This window comes from Primulina eburnea, chromosome 12 (genome assembly GCF_022965805.1).
Source record: "Primulina eburnea isolate SZY01 chromosome 12, ASM2296580v1, whole genome shotgun sequence".
Lineage (NCBI taxonomy): Eukaryota > Viridiplantae > Streptophyta > Magnoliopsida > Lamiales > Gesneriaceae > Primulina > Primulina eburnea.
Window position 1 is genome coordinate 32,307,162 of NC_133112.1, and position 23,232 is coordinate 32,330,393.

General features: G+C 33.1%; 2 protein-coding genes across 5 annotated transcripts; both read right to left on the reverse strand.

The window, feature by feature from the left end:
* Positions 1 to 1,304: 1,304 nt before the first annotated feature.
* Positions 1,305 to 4,079, reverse strand: LOC140808155 (uncharacterized). 4 transcript variants are annotated; one of them, XM_073165196.1, is made up of 4 exons: positions 3,869 to 4,079; positions 3,629 to 3,749; positions 2,382 to 2,651; positions 1,305 to 1,646 (listed from the first exon to the last, which is right to left on the reverse strand). In XM_073165196.1, the coding sequence occupies exons 1-4, from the start codon at positions 3,961 to 3,963 to the stop codon at positions 1,524 to 1,526; spliced, it is 609 nt and encodes a 202-aa protein (XP_073021297.1). In that variant the 5' UTR covers positions 3,964 to 4,079; the 3' UTR covers positions 1,305 to 1,523. The 4 variants fall into 4 exon arrangements, with proteins under 4 accessions (XP_073021297.1, XP_073021299.1, XP_073021298.1 ...); XM_073165198.1 differs by having other exon boundaries at positions 1,305 to 1,932; XM_073165197.1 differs by having other exon boundaries at positions 1,305 to 2,174.
* An 8,921-nt stretch (positions 4,080 to 13,000) lies between these two features.
* LOC140807428 (glycosyltransferase family 92 protein RCOM_0530710-like) lies at positions 13,001 to 15,314 on the reverse strand. The gene has a single exon (XM_073164264.1). The coding sequence runs from the start codon at positions 15,041 to 15,043 to the stop codon at positions 13,214 to 13,216; it is 1,830 nt and encodes a 609-aa protein (XP_073020365.1). The 5' UTR covers positions 15,044 to 15,314; the 3' UTR covers positions 13,001 to 13,213.
* Positions 15,315 to 23,232: the final 7,918 nt, after the last annotated feature.

Genomic DNA, 23,232 nt, shown 5'->3' on the forward strand with positions numbered 1-23,232 from the left:
TGAGATGTTATAATTTTAATCTAATGATAAAAACACCACAAATGATTTAATTGCTCTCAATATATAACAATCTTAAACCTCATTATTATCTCATTTCACTTGTAGGTAGAAATTAAAATCAAATAAATATTTTTATTTATTTTTATATATTATATAATATGATAATTATATAAATGAACTCGAGATAATTATGTAAATGATTTGTATAAATCTCAATAAAATTATTAGTATCACTCCATTAACCTTAAAAATTTATATTTGACTTCACTCACAAAATTAAGGGCTCAATTTTCATATTATATAATATATAAAATTAGGTAAAAAAAAATAAATAAATCATGAACATATAAGAAATATGAACTCCAACAACAACTTTGAAATTATAAAATTTATTATGATAAGGTTAATTTTGTCATTACAATCTAATATATAAATTTAATCACTCTTATTAAAATCATACCAAACATTAAATATAATATCATATATCTTATTTATCATCAACTTATCTTTATATTATATATCACATGTTTATCCTATCACGTTCACCAAATTATGCCCAAAAGTATTATCACAGCTATGGATTTTATGAAGAGTGCTTGTGAGGTTCAAGTATGGCATGTTTATTTATGTAGTTGTAGGTAGACATATCCCTTTGTTTCAATGATACCAACTTCATTAATTTGCCTGGTGCTTTGTATTGTCTGATACCATCTACTTGTACCTCAGATATTATTCCCTGTAGAGGTATGAAATTTTTTAATTTGCTTGCGAAGCGAACAACAATATTCTTCAAGATTTCACCTTTACCTTGCATTCTATTATTTCTATCCTCTTTTCTTGCATTTTCATGGATTGGTAGGTTCCTTATGAAGGACAAATATGCAATCTTTTGTGGGCTGATCCAGATCAGTTGGGGCATATCCCACGTGGTGCCGGCTACACCTTTGGACAGGATATAGCTTCTAAGTTCAACCTTACCGACGGCCTAACGCCGATTTCAAGAGCACGCCGGCTTGTTGTGGAGGGTTTAATTGGTGTCGAGCATGTATGTCATTTCTGTTGATTGATCGGAACACTTTCACCGATCGATACAGATCACTAGTTCAGCCGGAGGCGAGCAAACAATTGCTACAGATAAATTTCGAAAATCATAATGTGTTACACATACACAGCACATGTTATGCTAATAACAAATTATTCTCCATTAATATTCTCGCAATGAACACTAAATAAAAGATAAAACACTTTATTACTACGAAACTTAAAAGTAGATAAGTAAAATTCTTTATTCAGTAATTTATGTATAAAATAACTCTTTCATTTAGTATGAAAGTCCCTCTACACGTAATGAACGTGCATCGACAGTGAGTTCAGAGTTACAATTGTTACGTGAGATCATGAAGTCACTGCCCCTATTTTAACAGCATAAAAGTGTACAAATCCAAAATTTTCAAAATACAAAATGGCAACAGAGCTACATTATAATATTTAACAATAGTGTGTATCTCATAATGGTTTAGTTATCAAAACCTAGAATTAGTTGGAAGCCTGACTAGCTCAACTGCGGCGGCGGTTGCCGCAGCACTTCTCTTCCGTCTGAAGTATATGAAAGAGCCACTGCTTAGCAATAAAGCCATCATGAGCGCCTACACACAGTATAATTTCGAAATCCAAGTCAAATACATTGCATAAGTTTATTGATACAATGAAAACTTCTGTGTAGCATCAAGCTTGATCTATAAATTTCAGGCGTCGATAAATATTACTTGGTCTAGCATTGAGTAAACTGGACACACTTGTGAATAGCACTTAAAACATATCCCAGCTACATATTTTTCCTTGAGAAGAAATTTTTGTCCCCTCAACATACACAGCGTCTCTCTCCTCAAAATTTCAAGCTTTACCCCTGGACCCTGGTGATTGGTGATGCGCCTGCCATACACAAAACTACATGCTCCAGAAAAAACTGCTAGACTTGGGTAGCTGTATTTCTGTTGTTGTTAAATTTAAACTCTGTAGGTCCAACAACACGGAAAGGAGTTTTTCTAAAGTCTTGCAAAGGACAGCAACTACTCTAAACTTCATACCTACAGGCATGTATCTTTGCAATCGATTCATTCTTTAGGGCAGTATTACACTGGTCTCTTAAAAATAATTCCCATGGTTAACCTCTTCTACACATCCCATGCATAAATATTCATTATTTGGTCAAATTTTTAAAGCTTCATCATGTAACTTCATCAATGATTGCCAAAATAACTAGGGATAAAAGGGATCATTTTAAATATTGTAACCTTGACAAATATCAAGTATATACATAAAAGTTTTCATTTTTACAGGCAAAAAACGATGTTCACAGATGTAAAGCAGTGTAAATTTACCTGAAAGCCAAGAACAGATAATTTTTCTTCAGTTACTGCAGGTATGCAGCTTCTATAGGTGACATAGGCACCTGATACACTTTCTGATTTTGTTGTGTCACTTAGCAATCTTCTTCTTTGTCCATCATTTACAAGCAAATCTGTACTCTCAAGAGCAGATCGAGTCCTTTTTTCTTTGAGGCCTTTTACTTCTTCTGAACCAGATCCAACTGAATCACATTTCAAACGAATACGATAACCAGTTTCACCGCAATGAAAACTTTGATCCCTCTACAGAAAAAGCAGCATAGGTTCCATGAGTTCTTGAATATTTTAGATACAAGCATATGAATCAATATGAATATACTGAAATAGGTAAAATTAAAAGCAAGTTTTGTCTAATATTTTTTTTAATGAATTACACAATCATTATCAGACTCCAACTTTAAGCAATATTTAGTCCACTAGACTGACTTCTGCTAAATACCATGTAAATATAGCTCAGCAGCCAAAACTACTTTCCTTCAAAAGTATTTCTGTATTAAACCATGGATGCGCTAAATTAAGTAAATGTGAAAATCCTTGGCCTTTGTTCATTGAGTTCGAAAAGGATTGCAACGAGTAAAGAAAGTACTGGTGAAACAGAGCACCAAATTACCGAAGCCAGTAGAGTTCACAAGTCGCAACCACTCAATACACCAAAAACAAAAGATTATTTGGACAAAAAAGCAATTTTGTACACATGACAAGTTCTCTCCGCCAAAGGATCAGACAAGCTAAAAACATCTTTTGCTAGTTTCCAGGAACTAGCATCCAAATTTCAAAACTGAAATACCCAGTGAAGAAGCCCTATGTCGAGTCAAAATAGTAATGATTTCTATGTTCTAATCACTTATTAAGGCTACTTCACTCCCTAAACTAATATACCAGAACTTCAGTATAACAATTTAGGAAATTATGCTATAGTAATTCTCTACCCAACAAGCTCTTTAAAGATCTATCATAATATTCCTTGCTTAAAGATAGACTTCACTGCTTAATAAATCTAGTTTTTTATATCGATTTAAACTCTAGATTTACAAATAAAAGGTTAGTAAACTCGACAAAAGACGGCCATCATGTACATAGAAGACCATATAGTTTTTCATTTTCAAGAATGACTTCGTCTAATCATTATTTGGGATTTTAGCAGTGCCCAATAATCAGCGTCAACCAAACAGTTTTTGCTATCGAATACCCAGAAACTAAAATAAACCAGGAACTGAAACCTTTTCGGAGCGAGAGCAGGGAATGCAAGGACCAGAAGGAGAGCAATCAAACGTGAAATTTCCTCCAGCTGGTGTCTCTTTAATACCCATTAGAGTCCTCCTCTTAAGAACCCTTCTTTCACTGTAAATATGCAAATAATTCACTCCAATAACAAAGAAAAAACAGACAAATTTAGAACTATAGACGACATACAGATTCAAATTGCAAAGCTTCGAGCAAAGGAAATTGAATAAACTTACAAATTGTGAGCTAGAGAATGATGAGTTAAAGAACATATAAACATGAAGAAGAATAGGAAAATCAAAATTGCTGGCGATTGATTTGAACGAAGCATTTTCGCCTGTGACAGAAATCGCGGATCTCTGTTCTTTCTCGAATAGATTTTATCGAAGGGAGTCCCACATGGTTTTCGCCCCAATATTGTTTCTTGTTTGCGCCATTATTTTCTAATTTTTTATATGCACAAAAGTATATTTTAATTTTTTTTTTAAATTGATTACAACACACCGGTAGAGATGAGCAAGATATCGGTTAAACCGAATTAATCGATCGAACCGAGTCAATTCGAAAATTCGGTTCGGTTATTTCGAAAATTCGGTTTCTAAATTAAAAAAATTCGGTTATATCGGTTAATTCGGTTCGGTTACGGTTTTCAAAATTTTGAAATCGGTTAACCGAATTAACCGATATAATAAATATTATTATTTAACAAATTTTTATTATTCATCAATTTTTATATATATTTTAATTTTTAATTTTAAAATCGATATAATATGTATTAATTGTGTTCAAACAAAACTTATATATTTGTGATGTGTGTGATTTTATGTTTTTATGTATTTGTATATACGGTAGTGTTTTAAAAAATTATATATACAATTAAAGTTAAATCACAATTTTTTTAAAACTAATCGGTTAATTCATCGACCGAATTAACCGATTTTAATTCGGTTCGATTTTCATCGGTTATGAAAATTAATTCGGTCGGTTCGGTTATGGATAAATATTTCGGTTCGATTCGGTTGTGACTAATTCGATTCGGTCGGTAACCGAACCGACCGAATGCTCACCCCTACACACGGGGAGGAGATCGAACCCGAGTAACCAGCTAATCCGACAGGAGACGAGACCATTGGACTACAAGCATGATATCTATTTTAATTTTTTTAATATAGGTAAGATGTTTTATGTACTCTTTTAACAACGATATAAAGATTTTTAGAATCACTGCCTAAATAAATATACACAATTTTATATATAGTCCACCAACTTACTCATCTCCATATTTACCATTGAGACGACGCACATTTAGTGGATTTACAATTTCAATATATTAATCACATCCAATAGATGAGTGTCACTTCAACGATGGACACATAAGTGTACACAATTGGTGAGTAACATATCAAAATTATACATCTAATAAATAAGTGTCAACTCAACGGTGGACACAGAGATGGACACGGATCGTAAACATAACATTACAATTGTGTGTGTATATACTAGAAAAATGCACGTGCGTTGCACGTGAGTAACTAAACAGCTGAAAATATATGTATGAAAATTTGATAATATTTAAATTAATTAAAATATGGCTAGTAACTAGAGACGGATGTATTCTAGGGTTGTACTGGGTTGTAGCCCAGCCCACTTTTTTTTATTTTTTAATAATTTAGCGACGGTTTTTCAACAACCGTCGCTAATATTGGCGACGGTTGATGTAGATCGGCGACGATTTTAATTACACTGTCGCTTTCAAACAGTCGCTAATAACAGTCACTATTAGTACAGCTAATAACAGTCGCTATCATTATCACTTTGATGTTTTTAATGCAGCAATAGATTTCATTTTGATGGAGTTAAATACTCGGTTCAATGAGTCATCGGTGGAACTTCTTTATCTTAGTACAACTTTAGATCCTAAAAATTCATTTGACTCATTTAACAATGATTATATTTGCAAGCTTGCGAAGAAGTTTTATCCTGGAGATTTCACAGATCAAGAAATTGTTGCTTTGGAGTATGAATTGATACATTATAAACTTGATGTGATGCAGAATTTAAAGGTTTCTACACTTGTTGAGTTGTGTCAGCAATTGACCGAGAGTAGACGGTCAATTGTTTATGTTATGTTGACTAGATTGATTCATCTTGTTTTCGTTGTTTGGGGTATTCAAAAATGAGAGGGAAAGCAAGAAGAAATCAAAGGAATGACTTTGTAGAGGCAAGTGTTGAACACTTTCTCCTTAAGAAGAATTTGCCCTCACAATGTGCTAGAGTTTGTGGCAATCTTCTCCCAAGATACAACTACAACACTTGAATAATGAGCACTCAAATATTCAAGTTCTATCACAAGGAAATGAAGAAACTCTCTCTTGTAGAAGAAGGAAGAAGAAGATGATCAATATGCATATGATGTTGTGTATGTTATGTTTGATTTTCAAAATATCAAGCATTTTATATTTTTCATGCAAAAGACATGATCTTTCATTCATAGGGAGTGTCCCTTGGCCATTGTAACTGATCACAATCATCAAACAATGCCAAGGAAATGAAAAAACATCAGAAAAAGTCGAAGGGACACGAAAACCGCGAAGGGGCGCGTCCAGGCGCCCGCGCCAGCACGCTGCCGAGCCCTCTCGGCAGGAGCGCGCGCGCTGCCGAGCGCGCTCGGCAGCACTCGGCAGGCGCGCGCGCCTGGGCGCAGAAACGCGCGCGGCCGCGCGCCTGCTACTGGCAATCACGCGCGGCTGCGCGCAGATCCGTGCGCAGCCGCGCGCCAGGCACTGTTCACCGAACCTTTTTCTTCCTTTTTCTTCCTTTTTTTTTTCCGTTTCCGTCCCTTTCACGTTCCGACTACTCGTTTAAGTTCTTTCAACATATGAAGAACTTTTTTCGAGTTTAATTCAGAACCACCGAACTTAATATTCGTTCATTAAGTTTCGTTATTCGTTTCGAATTTTTCCAAATCAAACACATTGATTTATTTGCTTAATTTTCATTCATTAAGCATCAAAATTCCAACAGTTTTGACATTACATGTGTCTACTGCCACTACTGAGTGGGCTTTTTCAGCAATGAAGCATGTGAAGACGGCACTTCGCAATAAAATGGAGGATGACTTTCTTGCCGATTGTTTGACACTCTATATTGAACGAGATTTAGCTAAACATATTGATGTAAATTCTATTATTGATGAATTTTATGTTTTAAAATCTCGTAGGGCACAATTTCGTTGAACGATATAATATAAATTTTTTTTAATAATATATAACTTATCATATTGAGTTCAAGCCCCCCCCCCCCCCCCCAACTTTTATTTCTGGATTCGTCCCTGCTAGTAACATCTATCAATTGAAACAAACCAAACCACAAAAAATAAAAATCATTACCATAGATAGTATATGAATAGGAAAAGTTATCTTATCCACATGACACATTTTTCAATATGCTTTTTGGTTGATTTTGACAACTCAACAACTCTTTGTCTTATTTTTTATAATATGTGTATAATTATTTTGGTATACTCAACAAGTATATGATCATCTTTAACATTTATTATGTTATTTAGAACTTATTATGTTATTTAGAATTCTCATCTGAGATCTGACATGCTTGTAGTTTGCTTTCCTATCACGACATTTTTCGGTTTTCTACATTGTTTTTATTCGGTAATCTTATATTTCCGATTATTAGTATTTTTAATGATTTTTCAGTTTATGACAATCATCAACTGTAACTCCTAAGAAAAATTCTTTTAATTGTGATAGGTTTTCACTTGTTAAAAGTATGTATAACATATATATCTTTTAACAACATAACTAATGAATGATGTTGTAATTTCTTCAAATCTCGTGATATTTGTATATCATTTTTATATATTTAATATCAATATTATTAACATATAGCTATAATGTTAATAAATTTTTATCAATTATTTCTCAATCACTTTGAGAAATAATACTTGAAAATATATTCAAAAATTACTATATATTAGAACTGTAACCTCGTTTAATTTGACGTAATTCAAGAAAGTCATCTCGTTAATCATTTTTTAGAAGCTTTGAAACAATGATTGCGTTCATCATATCATGGATAGTTTCGATCTCATTTGTTGTGCCTAGAACATAATATTATATTATTCATTGAAACAGAACAAATTTTCTTCTATCGAGTTTACATTTTGCTTATAATATTTTAAATCTTGTGGAACGATATACAAAATTAATTATTGTATTTAAAAATTTTGAGAAGAGACACGAATAACGTAATTAAGATATGTATATGAGATATCATATGCATTCAAAAATATATAAAAGTATTTGTTTATTCAATATCTCATCTAATAATACGACTGTTAGATTTCATGAGCTTTTTATGATAGTCAAAATTAATTTGATGAAATATTGTAGAATTAAATTTGTATTTTACTATTTGGCTAAGTGAATTTATTAGGCGATGAGTTTTCAATGCTACCATCTTATATCTAATAAATTACCTGATTAGCCACTTTGACTAAAAAAGACAAAAACAACCTCTTAGTCACCTCGGAATATATCGAGATTAAATTGGAGGAAATAAAGTGCAACTGACTTAATGTCTCAATTTACTACAAATTCACAAAGTTGATCTATTGTGTCCACAAAGCTTTATAATTGTTCTCATACCATTATAAATAGAATGAGAATTGTGTAGACTTTGTTTTTGCATGTATTTCTTTTCTGGATGAATGTTTTTTTTTCTTTTTGAAAAACGCTTTTATTTTTTGAGAAATATTGACATTTTATATAACATACATACAACATAATCAACACAAATGATAAAAAGTGACTTAAAGAACCTCATGAACACAACAAATTGTAAAATAAATTAAAAGATAAAATAGTAAGTTCACAATTCAAACTCATATATTTATTAGAGTATTAGATTAGATTATATAATAGTATTAGATTAGATAGATTAGATTAATGTCAATTACTACAAATTCACAAAATTAATCTATTGTGTCCACAAAATTTTAGAATTGTTCTTATACCATTATAAATAGAATGAGAATTGTGTAGACTTTGTTTTTGCATGTATTTCTTTTCTGGATGAATTTTTTTTTCTTTTTGAAAAACGCTTTTATTTTTTGAGAAATATTGACATTTTATATAACATACATACAACATAATCAACACAAATGATAGAAAATGATTTAAAGAACCTCATGAACACAACAAATTGTAAAATAAATTAAAGGGTAAAATAATAAGCTCATAATTCAAAATCATATATATCGGTCGAATTTATTCACACTCCTATAACATCTTATATAATTGTAACTATGTTGCCCGTGTATAGACAAAACAAGACAAGACAAGATACGACCATTTTGAAAAACTAGAATAGGACGAGTATACTTCTGATTTTATGTGTATATATACTCAATACTAATACATTTCGGTTGTAGTGATGGCTTAGTCTATCACTAAATTCTATTTGCGAGAGATTTTTTTCCATCTCGATGCCTTTGATTGCAGTCTGTCGTTAATATTTAAATTACCTTGTAAATAAAATTAACCACGAATAGATCTTAGCATCAATGAAGATTTTAAGACTTTGTAATCATGTTGATGCCCCAAGAAATATCCCGTATTACCCCGGGTCATCGCCAGTTTAGAATACGGGCAGTCAGGAGATCAGAGCAGCCTTGCTCCGTGTCCAGCGTGGGCCGAGTTCATCTGTGATCCCGAGAGATTAGAGCTCGGGCAACCAGGAGAAAGAAGCAGCAAGGGTGGAGTTCATCAATGAGCCTGGGAGGATAGAGCCCGGGCGTTCTGATACAGGTGTCGTGTTTTAGATTATAGGTACGTGCACCATGACTTGATCATCATTACAAGACTTTTCAAATCACGCAAGAGTGATGTGACTCGATCAGACTAGGCATGAATTGTCAGATTCAACAGTGCCAGTAAGCAAGATATAGACAATTATCCATCATAAGTAGCAGCTGAGCACTGAAATTCAAGTGTTAAAACATTTCATGTTCGCAATCTTGCTTGATTTTGATTTTCAACCAAACTTGTTATTTTGTTACTAATGAACTTACCTAAGTGTGCAGTTAGCTGAACGTAACTGAATCTATCGAAGAATGCAAACTGAAAGTACCAACTGATTAATCGAACTGAACCAGTCCAACTGATGAATCGTAAATCAGTTCAACCGATTGTCCAGCTGTTAGGTGGTTCAGCAGAAGACCTTCAGAAGACTGGCCAGCTGATGAAGAGTTCAACTGATGAAGAGCTCAGCTGACCAGTTCAACTGAATCAATGAAATCAGTTCAGCTGACAATTCAACTGGTTTCACCTCATCAGAACAAGACCAATTCAGAACATCAGTTAGGAATCAATCAGTTTGCAGAACACGACAAGTTTATTCAATATAATCCAGTTGTGCGCACTGAGGAAAAACTTTTGTCTAGTGAAAGGACAATAATAGACGTTGCAATAGTGCTAAAGCCAAAACGTTCCAGAATGGTTTTCGGAAAGTACAAGACAAATATTGAGGAACATATTCAAAATGCAACATATATAATAATTGAGTCTCACTGTACGATCAATCTTCGCGTCTATAAATAGAAGATGTAGATTAGTGAAGAACAATGAAGAACAATAAGAGTGTGTGAAGAAGAAGAGCACGTTTGAAGTCTTATTAGCTCACAAGAAGCAATCGGCCCAGTTGTGAGGGAACACTTCAACGTGTTATTAGCTTAGTATAGAAACCGTTTTCCCTCATTGTGTGAGAACACCTTCTCGGTGTATTCATTGTTCAGTTCTCACACACTCACACACTATCACTCACGTATATCAGATAGTAGAGCTGAAAAGATTAGTTGAGTGAGTCTTGCATAAAGACGTAAAACTTGTGTACGTAATCTTTGACACAAAGACGTTAAACAAGTATTGGCTGGAAGATGGTGCCTTCAGTCTAGGCTAGGAGTTCAGTCAGGCAGTAGGGTAAGTCCTAAGCTGAGTGAGTTTATACAAGGTACTGTATAAGTCTTCTAGTGGAACCTACCCGAGGTGGTAGAAAGGGTGACGTAGGAGCAGTTGAAGTCTCCGAACATCCATAAACATATCTTGTGTTATTTCTGTTTAACTGCTTGTTTTTATTCTTAACTGATTTGATCAGTTCAGTTCTCTCCATAACTGAATTGATATAAGCCAGAACTGATCTCATGTAATTTTCAGTTATTCAGTTGCACAAGATATAAAACCCATTAGTTTTCTTAACGAATGATTATTTCGAGTATTTTACGCTTGGTTTTAAACCAAATTCGATCTAATTCATCGGTGTTTACATTCTTAGAATACGAGCTATTGCAGCTCATTGAGAATATTGTGTTTGAAGCACTTTCAAAGGTGCCCGAACCGATCCATCACCAAGTCCTCCCTGATTGCCTCTTATAAATACCAGGTTTATCCGATTTTCATGCATTCATATATATTCTCTTGCAAAATGAAGTATTCACTCTCTTCATAAAATATTGACTTGAGCGTCGGAGTGGCTACACTAAAAAATCATCAAGCGTCCCACTAACGATCTCTGTTGTCTTAAGTGTGCAGATATTTTCAGAGCTAGGGACAAATTCTTCCTGAAAGAATATAGCCTGATCCGATGAAATTTCCCACCTATCTCGCACCCAATTCACCCGGTCTCATCACATGCAATGATGGAAGTTACCAATTCTGCGGTTAATTTTATGATATGGTTGCACTTGACTGAATGAATTAAATTAAGATGAAGAGATTTGATATGACAAATTATCTGAATAATGTATTCAATTAGATATGACAAATTATTTGAATAATGTATTTCAAATTACTGGTAACATGTTTGGTGTAATAATTTTTCATGCTTGGTAGAGCGATCGAATCGTGGTGCTTGAGTTTCTGTGTGGTTTAAAAGATTTGAGTTGCACCATCTACTAGCTATAGCTTTTGGTAAAGCGGCAAGCGCTCGGTCCTACAATTGGTATCAGAGCCAAGGTCACGGGTTCGATTCCCATTGATTGCAATGAGTGCAATTATTGGGAGGGAGCTTGTTGGGTGTAATAATTGTCCCTGCTTGGTAGAGCTATCGAATCGTGGTGTTGGAGCTGCTGTGCAGTTAAAAGATTTGAGTTGCACCATTACTACTATCTATAGCTTTTGGTAAAGCGACAAGCGCTCGGTCCTACATAATATTTAAGATTTACTACAATTATTATTGAAAATATTTAACTGAAATGTTGAAATTATCTTGAATTTTTATCCGTATAAATCGAACAACTCTATCAATCGAAGTACAACATTAACCGGTTTAATATAAAGAGTTTTCAATTTACCTTTAATTTTATATGAAGCTTTTCTAAAATATAGAGTGGAACTAAAATATAATTCTATGGTGACTCTCGACAATGAAAATGGTTTAGTCTCCCCATTATTCTCAAACCATTGGTGATGGGGTGGGATCTATATGAGAGGATTAAAGAAAACAATGTCAAAATAATATAAAATACATTAGAATTGCTGCTTTATATTTGTTCAATGGTGTTGAACCAATATGCTTATAAATCTAGGGGCGTTTCGTTCATGGGATTAGGTGGATTTATGATTGTTAAACCCACTTAGTCAAGCGTTTGGTACGATTTTTATTTAACCAACTCAATCCCTCCTATAAATGATTAGGTTGTATAAGGTGTGATAAAATAATCACTCCTTACCCCTAGAATTATTTATCCAACTCATAATCCATCATATTTTTTCCAATTTTACCCTTCTCTTATATCCAAACTCACCGCCACGACCGACCACCGACGCCGACCACCGACCGACCGTCGTCAGACGCCTACTGCCGACCGACCACCGCCGCCTCCGCCGACCACCACACTGATGCCGCCGCCGGAGTAAATAAGGGGAAAAAAAAGACAATTTTGTCATTTAATCAAAAAATTCAAAATTATCCTACACTTAAAAATCATACCAAACATAATACAATTTTACATTATATATTACATTTATATCACAATCATTTCTTTTATCATTTACATACTAATCATTAGTTTATTTTATCCTCCATACCAAACGTAGCCTTAGAGTTATTTGAAATCTATTGATTTCGATTATAACTTTATCAAAAATAATGAAACAATATATCAAATTTTAAATTCATATCTTACTTCAGTTACTTGTATATTCGTTAGTTACACAAAATAGAATATATTTCAGGTGATATCATTATTATGTGAATTTCAATTTGGAATACATAAAATTAACTAAACAATATATAAACACGTAAAAATGGATTTGAAGTTCATGATCATGCTTCTCTAAAATAACAAAAATATATATAAAATCTATGAATTTATAATTAAATGGATGAATCATAAGACCATAAATTACACGATGTTTTACTTTCTCCGCCAAATTACGACTCTCTAACAGGTACATTTATACAAGACCCTTTGACTAACAAATGTGATGAAAATTTTTAAAAAAAATCAATGAATAATTTCAGTATGATTTTCTCTCCTTTACAAATCTTTTAAGACTCCAAAACCTTCAGCCAGACCAAGCATAACGTGACTCCCATGGCAGCAAACCGGTCGACAGATCAGCCAAATTCGACAAAACAAAATCTCGTAGCCCGGTGTCCCAAACTTCGCAAAACTTCTGAGGCCAGTCGGGTGGCTCGATCGCCTCGGTTCCTAAACCAGGAGCTCTATCTCTTGAACCTTCTTTCTGACTTTCTTGCCAGTCGGCGACGTAAGTAGCAACTCTTCTATAAAACTTTGCTCTAAAAACCTCCCACACTTGGTATTTGTAGTGGTTTACTATGACTGTACTCAAAGGTAAATTCAGGTATCTAAATCCCTTCTTTAAACGAAAATGGTGCACCACATTAAGTAACGTTGCGTCTAGCGCATCTGGTCTGATGATGGATTTATGCCTCTCCGGACTTTGAAGGCGGCAAGTGTAACCTACGGTGACGCCTTGTGATGGTGCTGTACTCAACCCAGAAGGTCCGAAACTATGGCAAGATGTCCTGATCTCTGCAATTGTAGGTGATGTAGATGACACGTTTGCCACCAACATGCGAAGAGAATGCTGACCAGCATACCCTAAATTTTCTAATCTATGGCGCTTGGGCGTCGAGTATGGGAAGTAGAAGTATTCATCTACGTCCATGAAAGAAACCCAATCACATTCATCTTTTGCTCGCAAAGCACACATTGAGAATCCAGCTTCTTGAGTCTTGATCCATGGCCATACATGCCTGGTTACATTGTAATTGTCACGATCGAGTTCTTGAATAACTTCATCGATACCATCATCACTATTGTTATCATATATGAACCATCTTTCCACTCCAAGCCAAGAATGATACATAATCCATTCACGTATGGATGAAGCTTGGTTCCACACCATTGTACACGCACAGAGCTTGTATTTTCCCTCCTTTCTCTTCTTACCCTCGGATCCGAAGTCTGTAATCTTGGCAATAGATGGGACAATTAAACGCTTGTAAGCTCGACCGCGGATACGGGGTGTCACTCCAATGGTGACTCGAATACCGTTAGCCTTAATAGGATTGTTTCCAAGACTACGTGGCAACGGACATCTCACCACTTCTTGAGCAGCGCTCAAAGCCTTCGTCGTGAGGGTAAACGTCTCATTCCTTTCCCATTTCCCTAACCCAAAATGACAACTAAATAGGCTTGGATCAGAGTCCTTATTTCCCCTTAAATTCAACCCTTTCACAAACAAAACAACTGTATCCCCATCCAAAGTAGCTGAATACGCCAATTTTTCCCAAGAATTCAGAGTCTGATTATTAACCAAAAGCCCATTATTTTCTTCTTTCAAGATTCCATTTTTACCGCTTACCCTCAAAGTTACCAAAGCTGAATAATTCTTAGATGGAAGAGGGCACCTCACAATTGACCGAAGTTCATCAAATTCATCCACAGAAATCACCCTTTTCACCACAAAATCGCTTCCAATTTCACGATAAACACACTCCAATCCCTCAACATCAATCTTTTTCATCAACCCACCTTCCTTTCCACCACTCACAAACAATAAAACATGATCAGGGAACAACACCCTGTCCTCTATTTTCCAAGGAAATAAGAAACTATCAAAATCTTGAACTGACTTAACAGTTCTTGAACTACTAGAAGACAATAAAGATAAGCTCGAAACCACTAAAACAGGGCGAAAAGCTGAAGAATTGAAGGGAACAATACTGATTAAAATATAAAGAAAGGTAAGGAAACCGAGGCACACCGCGAGAAATCTTACAGACAACATGTACGAAGGACAATAGAAGGGTGGATAAGGTTGTCTGAGAACTCTCTTTCTCTTCCTGCGTTGATCTGATGAATCCATTTCTCCCTGGCAATATATGGAAATTCTCAATATAAACCAGATATAAGAATATAACGGGAACTCTTTCTACAAATCTCTGTTTCTTCCCAACTATATCTCGCGTTGTGTATTTTCAACTTTGCAAACTGTTCGTTTCTGGCAATTGGGTGTGTGTCGGGATCGAGAAGAAAAAAAAAATTGGAATTTTCCGAATCTTGAGGTCGTGGCACGCGTCTGTCGAATTGCTTGGAATTGAGAGATGCCTTTTTCTTTTCTTTTCTCTTCTGTTCTTTTTTTCATTCTCGAGAATTTTATAGTTATATTTGTATTTAGGAGCAGAAGGTGGTGAAGTCGTGCGTGATTCCAAATTGCAATACATGGGAGGAAGAAATAATGTGAAACCATATTAAAATTGACAAAAACTTCTGTGAGATAGTCTCACGGATCGTATTTTGTGAGACGAATATCTGATTTAGGTTATCTATGAAAAAATATTGCTTTTTATGCTAAGAATATTACTTTTTATTGTGAATATCGGTAGTGTTGATCCGTCTCATAGATAAACATTCGTGAGAATGTTTCACAAGGGACCTACTTATTAAAATTTTACTTTTGTGATTTTATAAAGAAGCTTGAGTTTTTAAACAAAAATATACGCTCGAATTTAAATCATATATTATGTTAATGAAAATTTTGAGTTGTTCGCAAAAATTAGTAAGAAATGGATTCCAACCGACACGGTTAATTGAGAATTTTATCCTCACTATATATAATGATAAACAAAAAACTGAGTAAATTTTTTGTGAGACGATCTTATTTATTTAAATTTTTTAAATAAATTGAACTGATCTATATTTAAAATAAAAATAATACTTTTGCGATTAATTGGTCAAGTGTGGGGGGAAGGGGGGCATGGAAGTCAGAATTAAAAGATATAATAAGCCAAGATAAAGTTATGGACGTTGTATGATTAATATTATTTATGATATTGAATTTTTTACATACACATTCATTAAAAAAGAGTGCTACACAAATTCTTTTTTTATTTATTTTATTCAAAGATGGTGAATATGCCAAGTAGTATTTTTATTTTATTTTTAAATCAAATATGCCAACTAATTTTAAATATTACATACATGAACAACTATCCATCATAGAAGTCAATAAATCATAAATAATGTTTAATTTATTTAAAATAATTTAGAATTAATGAGACTTTTACAAATTATATAATTATTTTTTAAACCTGTCATTCCACTTGGTATTATATTATATTATATTATATTAATTCGACCTGCAGTCTACTTATTTAAAATATTATATATATATATACATATATATATATATATATATATTATAAGCCTGCATTAAATATAATAGTGATCGATGATCCACTAGTAATTGTCTGTTTATTAACTAATAAATAGTAATTATTGAGAATCTAATTTATCTACTTAGCGTGAACAAGACCAAGAGAACAAATAAAGGCAATTCACAGCCTGTTCGGAATTATTTGGGTTCGTTTTTTTATATTTTATTTAAAAGGCAAAAACTTGTGTGAGACGGTCTCACGGGTTTAATTTGTGAGACGGATCTCTTATTTGGGTAATCCATGAAAAAGTATAATTTTTTTTGCTTAGAGTATTACTTTTTATTGTGAATGTGGGTGGGATTGACCCGTCTCACAAATTAGTATCCGTGAGACGGTCTCACATGAGACTCACTCTATTTAAAATTATTTGTGGTGGGTACGATTCATTAAATCTTTACGATCATTTTGGTGCCATCTGTCAAATACTTTACATCATTCTTTCCCACTTTTACACGTCGGTGTAACCCTAAACAATGAATGAGAATTTTTTTTTTTGGCCATTTATAATTAATTTTTCTGTATATCATTGGAATGCAAAGAATTTATGATTTTTACTTCTTTTTTTTGGAAATGTTAAATAGAATGGTTGAAGATTTATTTTTAGATATTTGATACGCAAAATAGAGATATGTTTAATTTCTTTATTGTTATATAGAAAACTTTGTGTAGATATATTGAATATTTGGAAAAACTTTTGCATTGATATAATGAAGAGTGGGTATCATGTGAGACCGTATCACGGATCTTAATATATGAGATCGTCTCAACCCTACTCATACTCACAATAAAAAGTAATACTCTTAGCATAAAAGGTAATACTTTTTCATGGATGACCCAAATAAGAGATCCGTCTTATAAATACGACCCATGAAACCGTCTCATACAAGTTTTTACTTATAATGAAATGGTAATAAATAACATTTTTTTATAATACTAGAAATATTGTATCCGATTTTTGGAAACTTTTACTGATCGGGATAACTTTGAATTAATTTAAACGCACCACAAACATTGTCAGCTTTGTTATATAATTTAATAGTAGAAGGAAAAAAATAAGAAAAATTGAGTGATTTATTATTTCAAATAAACATCTTTATTTATAGGATGACAAAAGCTTGTGTGAGACAGATCTCTTATTTGGGTCATCCATGAAAATGTATTACTTTTTATGCTAAGAGTATTACTTTTTATTGTGGATATGGGTAGGATTGACCCGTATCACAGTTTATGATCCGTGAGACGGTCTCACATGAGACCCACTCTTATAGGATAGAGGGTTGGTATATAAAAAAATTTATAATGATTTATCAATCAAATCAGTAGTCTGCATATCATCTATATATAACACTCTCATTAGATTATTGATACAAAATTTAGTATTATCTGGTTGAAAACCTTGTCAGTAAAATTTATTGAGAAAAACCTGAACAAAGGAAGAAAAAAACAGCAGTAAATACTCCTCCTGACTTTAATCACCTGAGATGTTTTAATTGATGAATCTTTATCTTATGCACCAATTTCTTGAATGTCGACATTGACAATGCTTTTGTGAATAAATTAGCTACATTGACGCTAGACTGAGTTTGTTGGACATCAATATCACATTTATCTTAGTAATCACGTGTGTAAAAAAATTTTGGTGAAATATTTTTTGTATCTTCTTTAATATATCATCTTTTAAGATGGGCAATACAAACGGCATTATTTTCGAATATAGTCATCGGGTTATCTTTAGTTGTTGGTAGTCCACATGTTTCTCGAATATGTTGCGTCATGGATATCAACCATATACATTCTTGACTTGCTGTGCATTGCTATAATTTTAGAATGATTTGATGTCATTGTTAGAGTATGTTTCGTCGATTTCCATGATATAGCACTGTCTTCTGGTGTTAATACATAACATGTTAGAGATCTCGTTTTGGTGTTAATACATAACATGTTAGAGATCTCGTTTTATGTGGATCTGAAATATAATCTGCATCTACAAATCTATTAAAGATGAATTTTATTTTGACAAATAAAACAATCTCATTTTTGTTTTACAAAAAACATAACTAAAAAATTTTATTTTACATCATTCTAGTGTTTTCGGGCTGGAAAAAAAATTATATCTTGCTAGAAGGTTAACTGAAAATGATATATCTGGTCGAGTGAAATTTGTAAGATATAATAATGAATCAATTGTACTAAGATATGGTACCTCATGACCAATTATCTTTTTTCCATCTTCAAGTGGACGAAAATGATATTTCTTAATGTCAAGGGATCAAACAACCATTGGTTATATCAACGGGTGTTCTTTGTTCATGTAAAAGTGTTTCAATATCTTTTCAATATATGAGGATTGATGAACAAATACTCTTTCAGGTAAAAAGTTCAATTTTCAATCTAAGACAAAATTTTGTGTTTCCCCATGTCCTTCATCTATAATTCAACTTTTAAATAATTAGCAATTTTGGTAATCTCACGTGGAGTCCCTATAAGATTTAGATCTTCAACATATACTATCACAATTGGAAAACCATCGTATGTACTTTTTTGTTAAAACACATTGACAAATAGCATCATTTGTTTAAATTTTTTGTAGTACAATTCAATAAGACGATTATACAACATGTGCCTGGATTGTAAACCACATCCATAAGTAGCATGTCCAGTTATTCTGATACATATAAAATAATCAAGAATCAGAAAGTAGTGACATCAATCACATGTGAATACGTCTCTTCGTAGTCGATTACAGGTCTCTGAGAAAAATCTTGGGCTATGAGTTTGACTTTGCATCTTAAAATTTTGCATCTTCATTTTGTTATCGTACAAAGACCCATTTTTATCATACAGGGATAACATGTTTAGCTGAATGAACTATGGGTTCCAATACTTTAAGTTTCTCTAGAGAATCTAACTCGGTCTGTATAGGCATCTTCCATTTTGGTCAGTCGTGTCTTTGATGACAATCTCCAATAGATTTTGGTTTAAAATCTTCCTTACCTTGCATTATATCAAAGGTCACATTAAGGGCGAAAACATTGTCAATTATTATATTACTTTGATCCCATATTTTAAGAGATATCGAATAATTTGTTGAAATCTCTATATTTTTATGTGATTGTGATGCTTCCAAAATCACATTATCAACATCTGATTCATTTATTTCTTTTATTGTATCATGTAAAATTGCTTCTTCTGAAGCTTCAAATTCTTTTTCTTTTGTACTTTTATCTTTCGACGTACGATATCTTTCTAACCAATTGGTCAACCATACTTTTGGTGTATTTTAGATTCGTTTGCAGGTAGAGTAATATGCAGTCCTACAAGGACATCAATTTTTAATGGAGTATTCTATATTTGTATGTGTAATTTTGTCACATTTTTTGTATTAACAAAAGCATCGGACAATTGATTTGCAGTTTTTTGCAAGTAGACGATTCTTTCAAATTTTTGTTCACATTGATTGTTTCGAAGATTATAAAGAGATGATGTTTTATCATTCCAATAATTTTTTTTGTCTTTCTTCAGGATATGACTTTGCTTCACCCAGTCCTGGGAAATCTGTTTCATCAAAGTGGCAATCTACAAATCTTGCAATAAACAAGTCGCCCATAAGGCTCCAAATATCTAATAATGGATGATGAATTATATCGCACGTAAATTTCAAGTCTACATGGTGGACCCATTTTTGTTTGTTGTATAGGTTGGATGGGTACTTGTACTACACAACCAAATACTAGAAGGTGATAAATTCATATTCTAGGCCATATACAAGTTGCAAAAGTGAGTATTGATGATAATTAATTAGTCTTACACGAATAAATGATGCAACGTGTATTATGACACCCTCTCCAAGTCTAAACTGACAAGCAATAGTCATCAAATGCTTGTTATTTGAATTCAACAACATTATCAAGACTAATTGTCTTGATTGATTAATCAAGAAATTGAGCTCATAATTTAATACTTTTTCCAAGTAGTCTAGCAAAATCTGTATTTCGAGATGAAAGAAAACTAACATGTCACACTTAGTTGATGTATCAATCAATACTATGAAGTATCAAAATGATCTGTTGGAACATTTCATGTTCGCAATCTTGATTTTGATGTTAACAAAACTTGTTATTGTGTTTCTAACATATTTACTCAAGTGTGAAGTTGCAAACACAAGAAGCAAGTTGAAACTGATTTCTGCACAAACTGAATTTCTGGCAAGTTTCGGTGTTTTGATGATATCTCTTAACTGGATGATGCAAATGACATTCCGTCAATTGGAATGATCAGAAAACTCAATTTGGAACAAGTCGTATTTCACGTCCGTTGGGCAAAATCGGATGTTATCATGGTCTAACTGATCGCTCAATTACCGAACTGATCACACGAAAACAGCAATCAGTTGTGTTTGAGCAGCTGTCGTATTTTGGTCATATCTCTCAGCTCGGTTATCGAAACGAAGCGATTCAGTATGCGTTGGAAAGATAAGACAAAGATCTACAAATCATTCTCATAAGTCAAAGTCTGAATCGAAGCTTACGATGCTGATAAATGACGATGAAGTTACTGGTTCTGCACAAACTGAAATCAGCCAGGCTGATTTCAGCACACCAGCTGAAACTGAACCAGCTGAAGACCAGTTGAACCAGTCCAACTGAACCAGACCAACTGAACCAGTCCGACTGAATGACCAGTTGAGTTGACCAGTTGACCAGAGTTGACCAGTCGGAAAAATGCCCAGCAATCTGAATTTGACCGTTGCAATCTCGGAAACAGTACAGAAACTTTTCAAACGGTCATATTCTTCTGTCTAACGTATATATCAGTGTTGGATCCTATAAATACAACATTTTGAAGATCAAACAAGAGCTTTTGAAGTGGATTCAAAGCATGGGCAGTTAGCAAGAAAAAATCAGCTAGTTGAGAGCACAAGCCCTTGTGTGAGGATACATTTGAGATGTACACTGTAACTGATAAATTCCTCACACACAATCACTCACATATATATAAGAGAGTTGAAGTTCAAAGATTAGTTGAGTGAGTCTTGCACAAAGGCAATAAACTTGTGTATGTAGTCTTTGCATATGAGAAATTAACAATATGCTGATTGTGAGGTGCTGCCTACAATCTTGAGTGCTAGGAGTTCTAGTTGGATGCTGCCCTTCCGGAATGGGTTTGTACAAGTAGTTGTATAAATCAAAGTCTTTTAGTGAATCCTTCCCAAGAGGAAGAAGGGGTGACGTAGGAGTGTTGAAATCTCCGAACATCCATAAACAAATTCGTGTCTATTTGTTTATTGCATTTACTTATCATTTCCATAGTTTTAAAGAAGGATTGTTGAAGCATTTTATGTGTTCTTCAAATACCAAAATATTGTATACCAAGTGTTTGATAAAATGCTTCAACTGAAATATTTTTTTATTTATTCCACTTGCATATATTTTAAATGGTTTACAAAATATTTAATCGGTTTCTACGAAGAATTATTTCGAGTATTTTTCGCTTGGTTTGAACACCAAACTCGATTTAATTCATCGGTGTTCAATATTTCAAGAACCGAGCTATTGTAGCTCAACGATGATCCCCCTAACCGATCCCAACATGATCCACGTGGTGGATGTATAAACCCACGATTATCGCCATGAATTCTCTCCAAGACATTTGAAATTTCAATATCAACTTTAGTAGGTGGAAGTCTTATGATTAGTTTGCCTTGTGAACAAACCACATGGACAATCATCATGTAAAAGAATATTCTATTAATTTAAGGGTAAATTTTTGAAAATTCTCTCTAACAATGTTTGAATTAAGATTCAGTATCAAGCCATAATTTTTTAAGAATCAGTACCTGACAATGTTATAATTTTAGTTTTAATCCCCTACATACCCAAATTTACATTTTTGCATTTTTATTATTTAAATAAATATATTATTTTATCCACAAAAATTACTCGTGTCTTCTTCATCTAAAATATAATTTTAAAAAAATATTGCTTCTCAATTATCATGGAATAAGAGTAAATATTTATTTTGACATACAAAATACCTATTATAGGGTTTTAGATACTTGATTTATATATATTTTCGAGTAATCACTACAAATTCAATCATTGTTGGTATTTTCATGAAAAATACATTAGGATGACTTATTCATGTCATTTTATTTTTTTCAAAAAAAAAACATACTTCATCACTCATCATGAAAAAAGATTAAGTATTTATTTTGAAATACAAAGTACTTATTTTGGAGTTTCAGATGGTTGATTTGGCTATTTGAATATTCCAAATTTGTAATAAAATATTAGGTCCTCGAGCGATCACCATAAATTCAGTAATTGTTGGTATTTCTATTGAAAATGCATTAAGATCATGTCATCTAATTTTTGAAAAAACACAGTTTCTTACTCATCATTGAATTAACAAATACTTATTTTGATCGATATAGTACCTATTTTGGGGTTCCAAATCTTTGATTTTGCTATTTGAATACTTCAAATGTGCAAGAAAATACTCGAGTTTCAAGTAATATTAAGTGACTTTTGATGGTGTCATTTGGGAAGTTAAAATATAATACCTAAATTGGTACACAAAGTATCTAATTAGAATCTACAAATACATGATTTTAGTCCCTCAACACTTATATCCAATTATTTGGGGATGCCAAAATATAGCTTGAAGTTAATATTAAGTGACAGTGATTATGACATTCGTGAAGTAAAAATGTGATACCTGGATTAATACAAATAAGACATAATTCGAGTCTACAAATACTTGATTTTACTCTTTAAATACTTAAATTTGATTATTTGAGGATGTAACAATATATAATTTGAAGTTAACATTAAGTGGC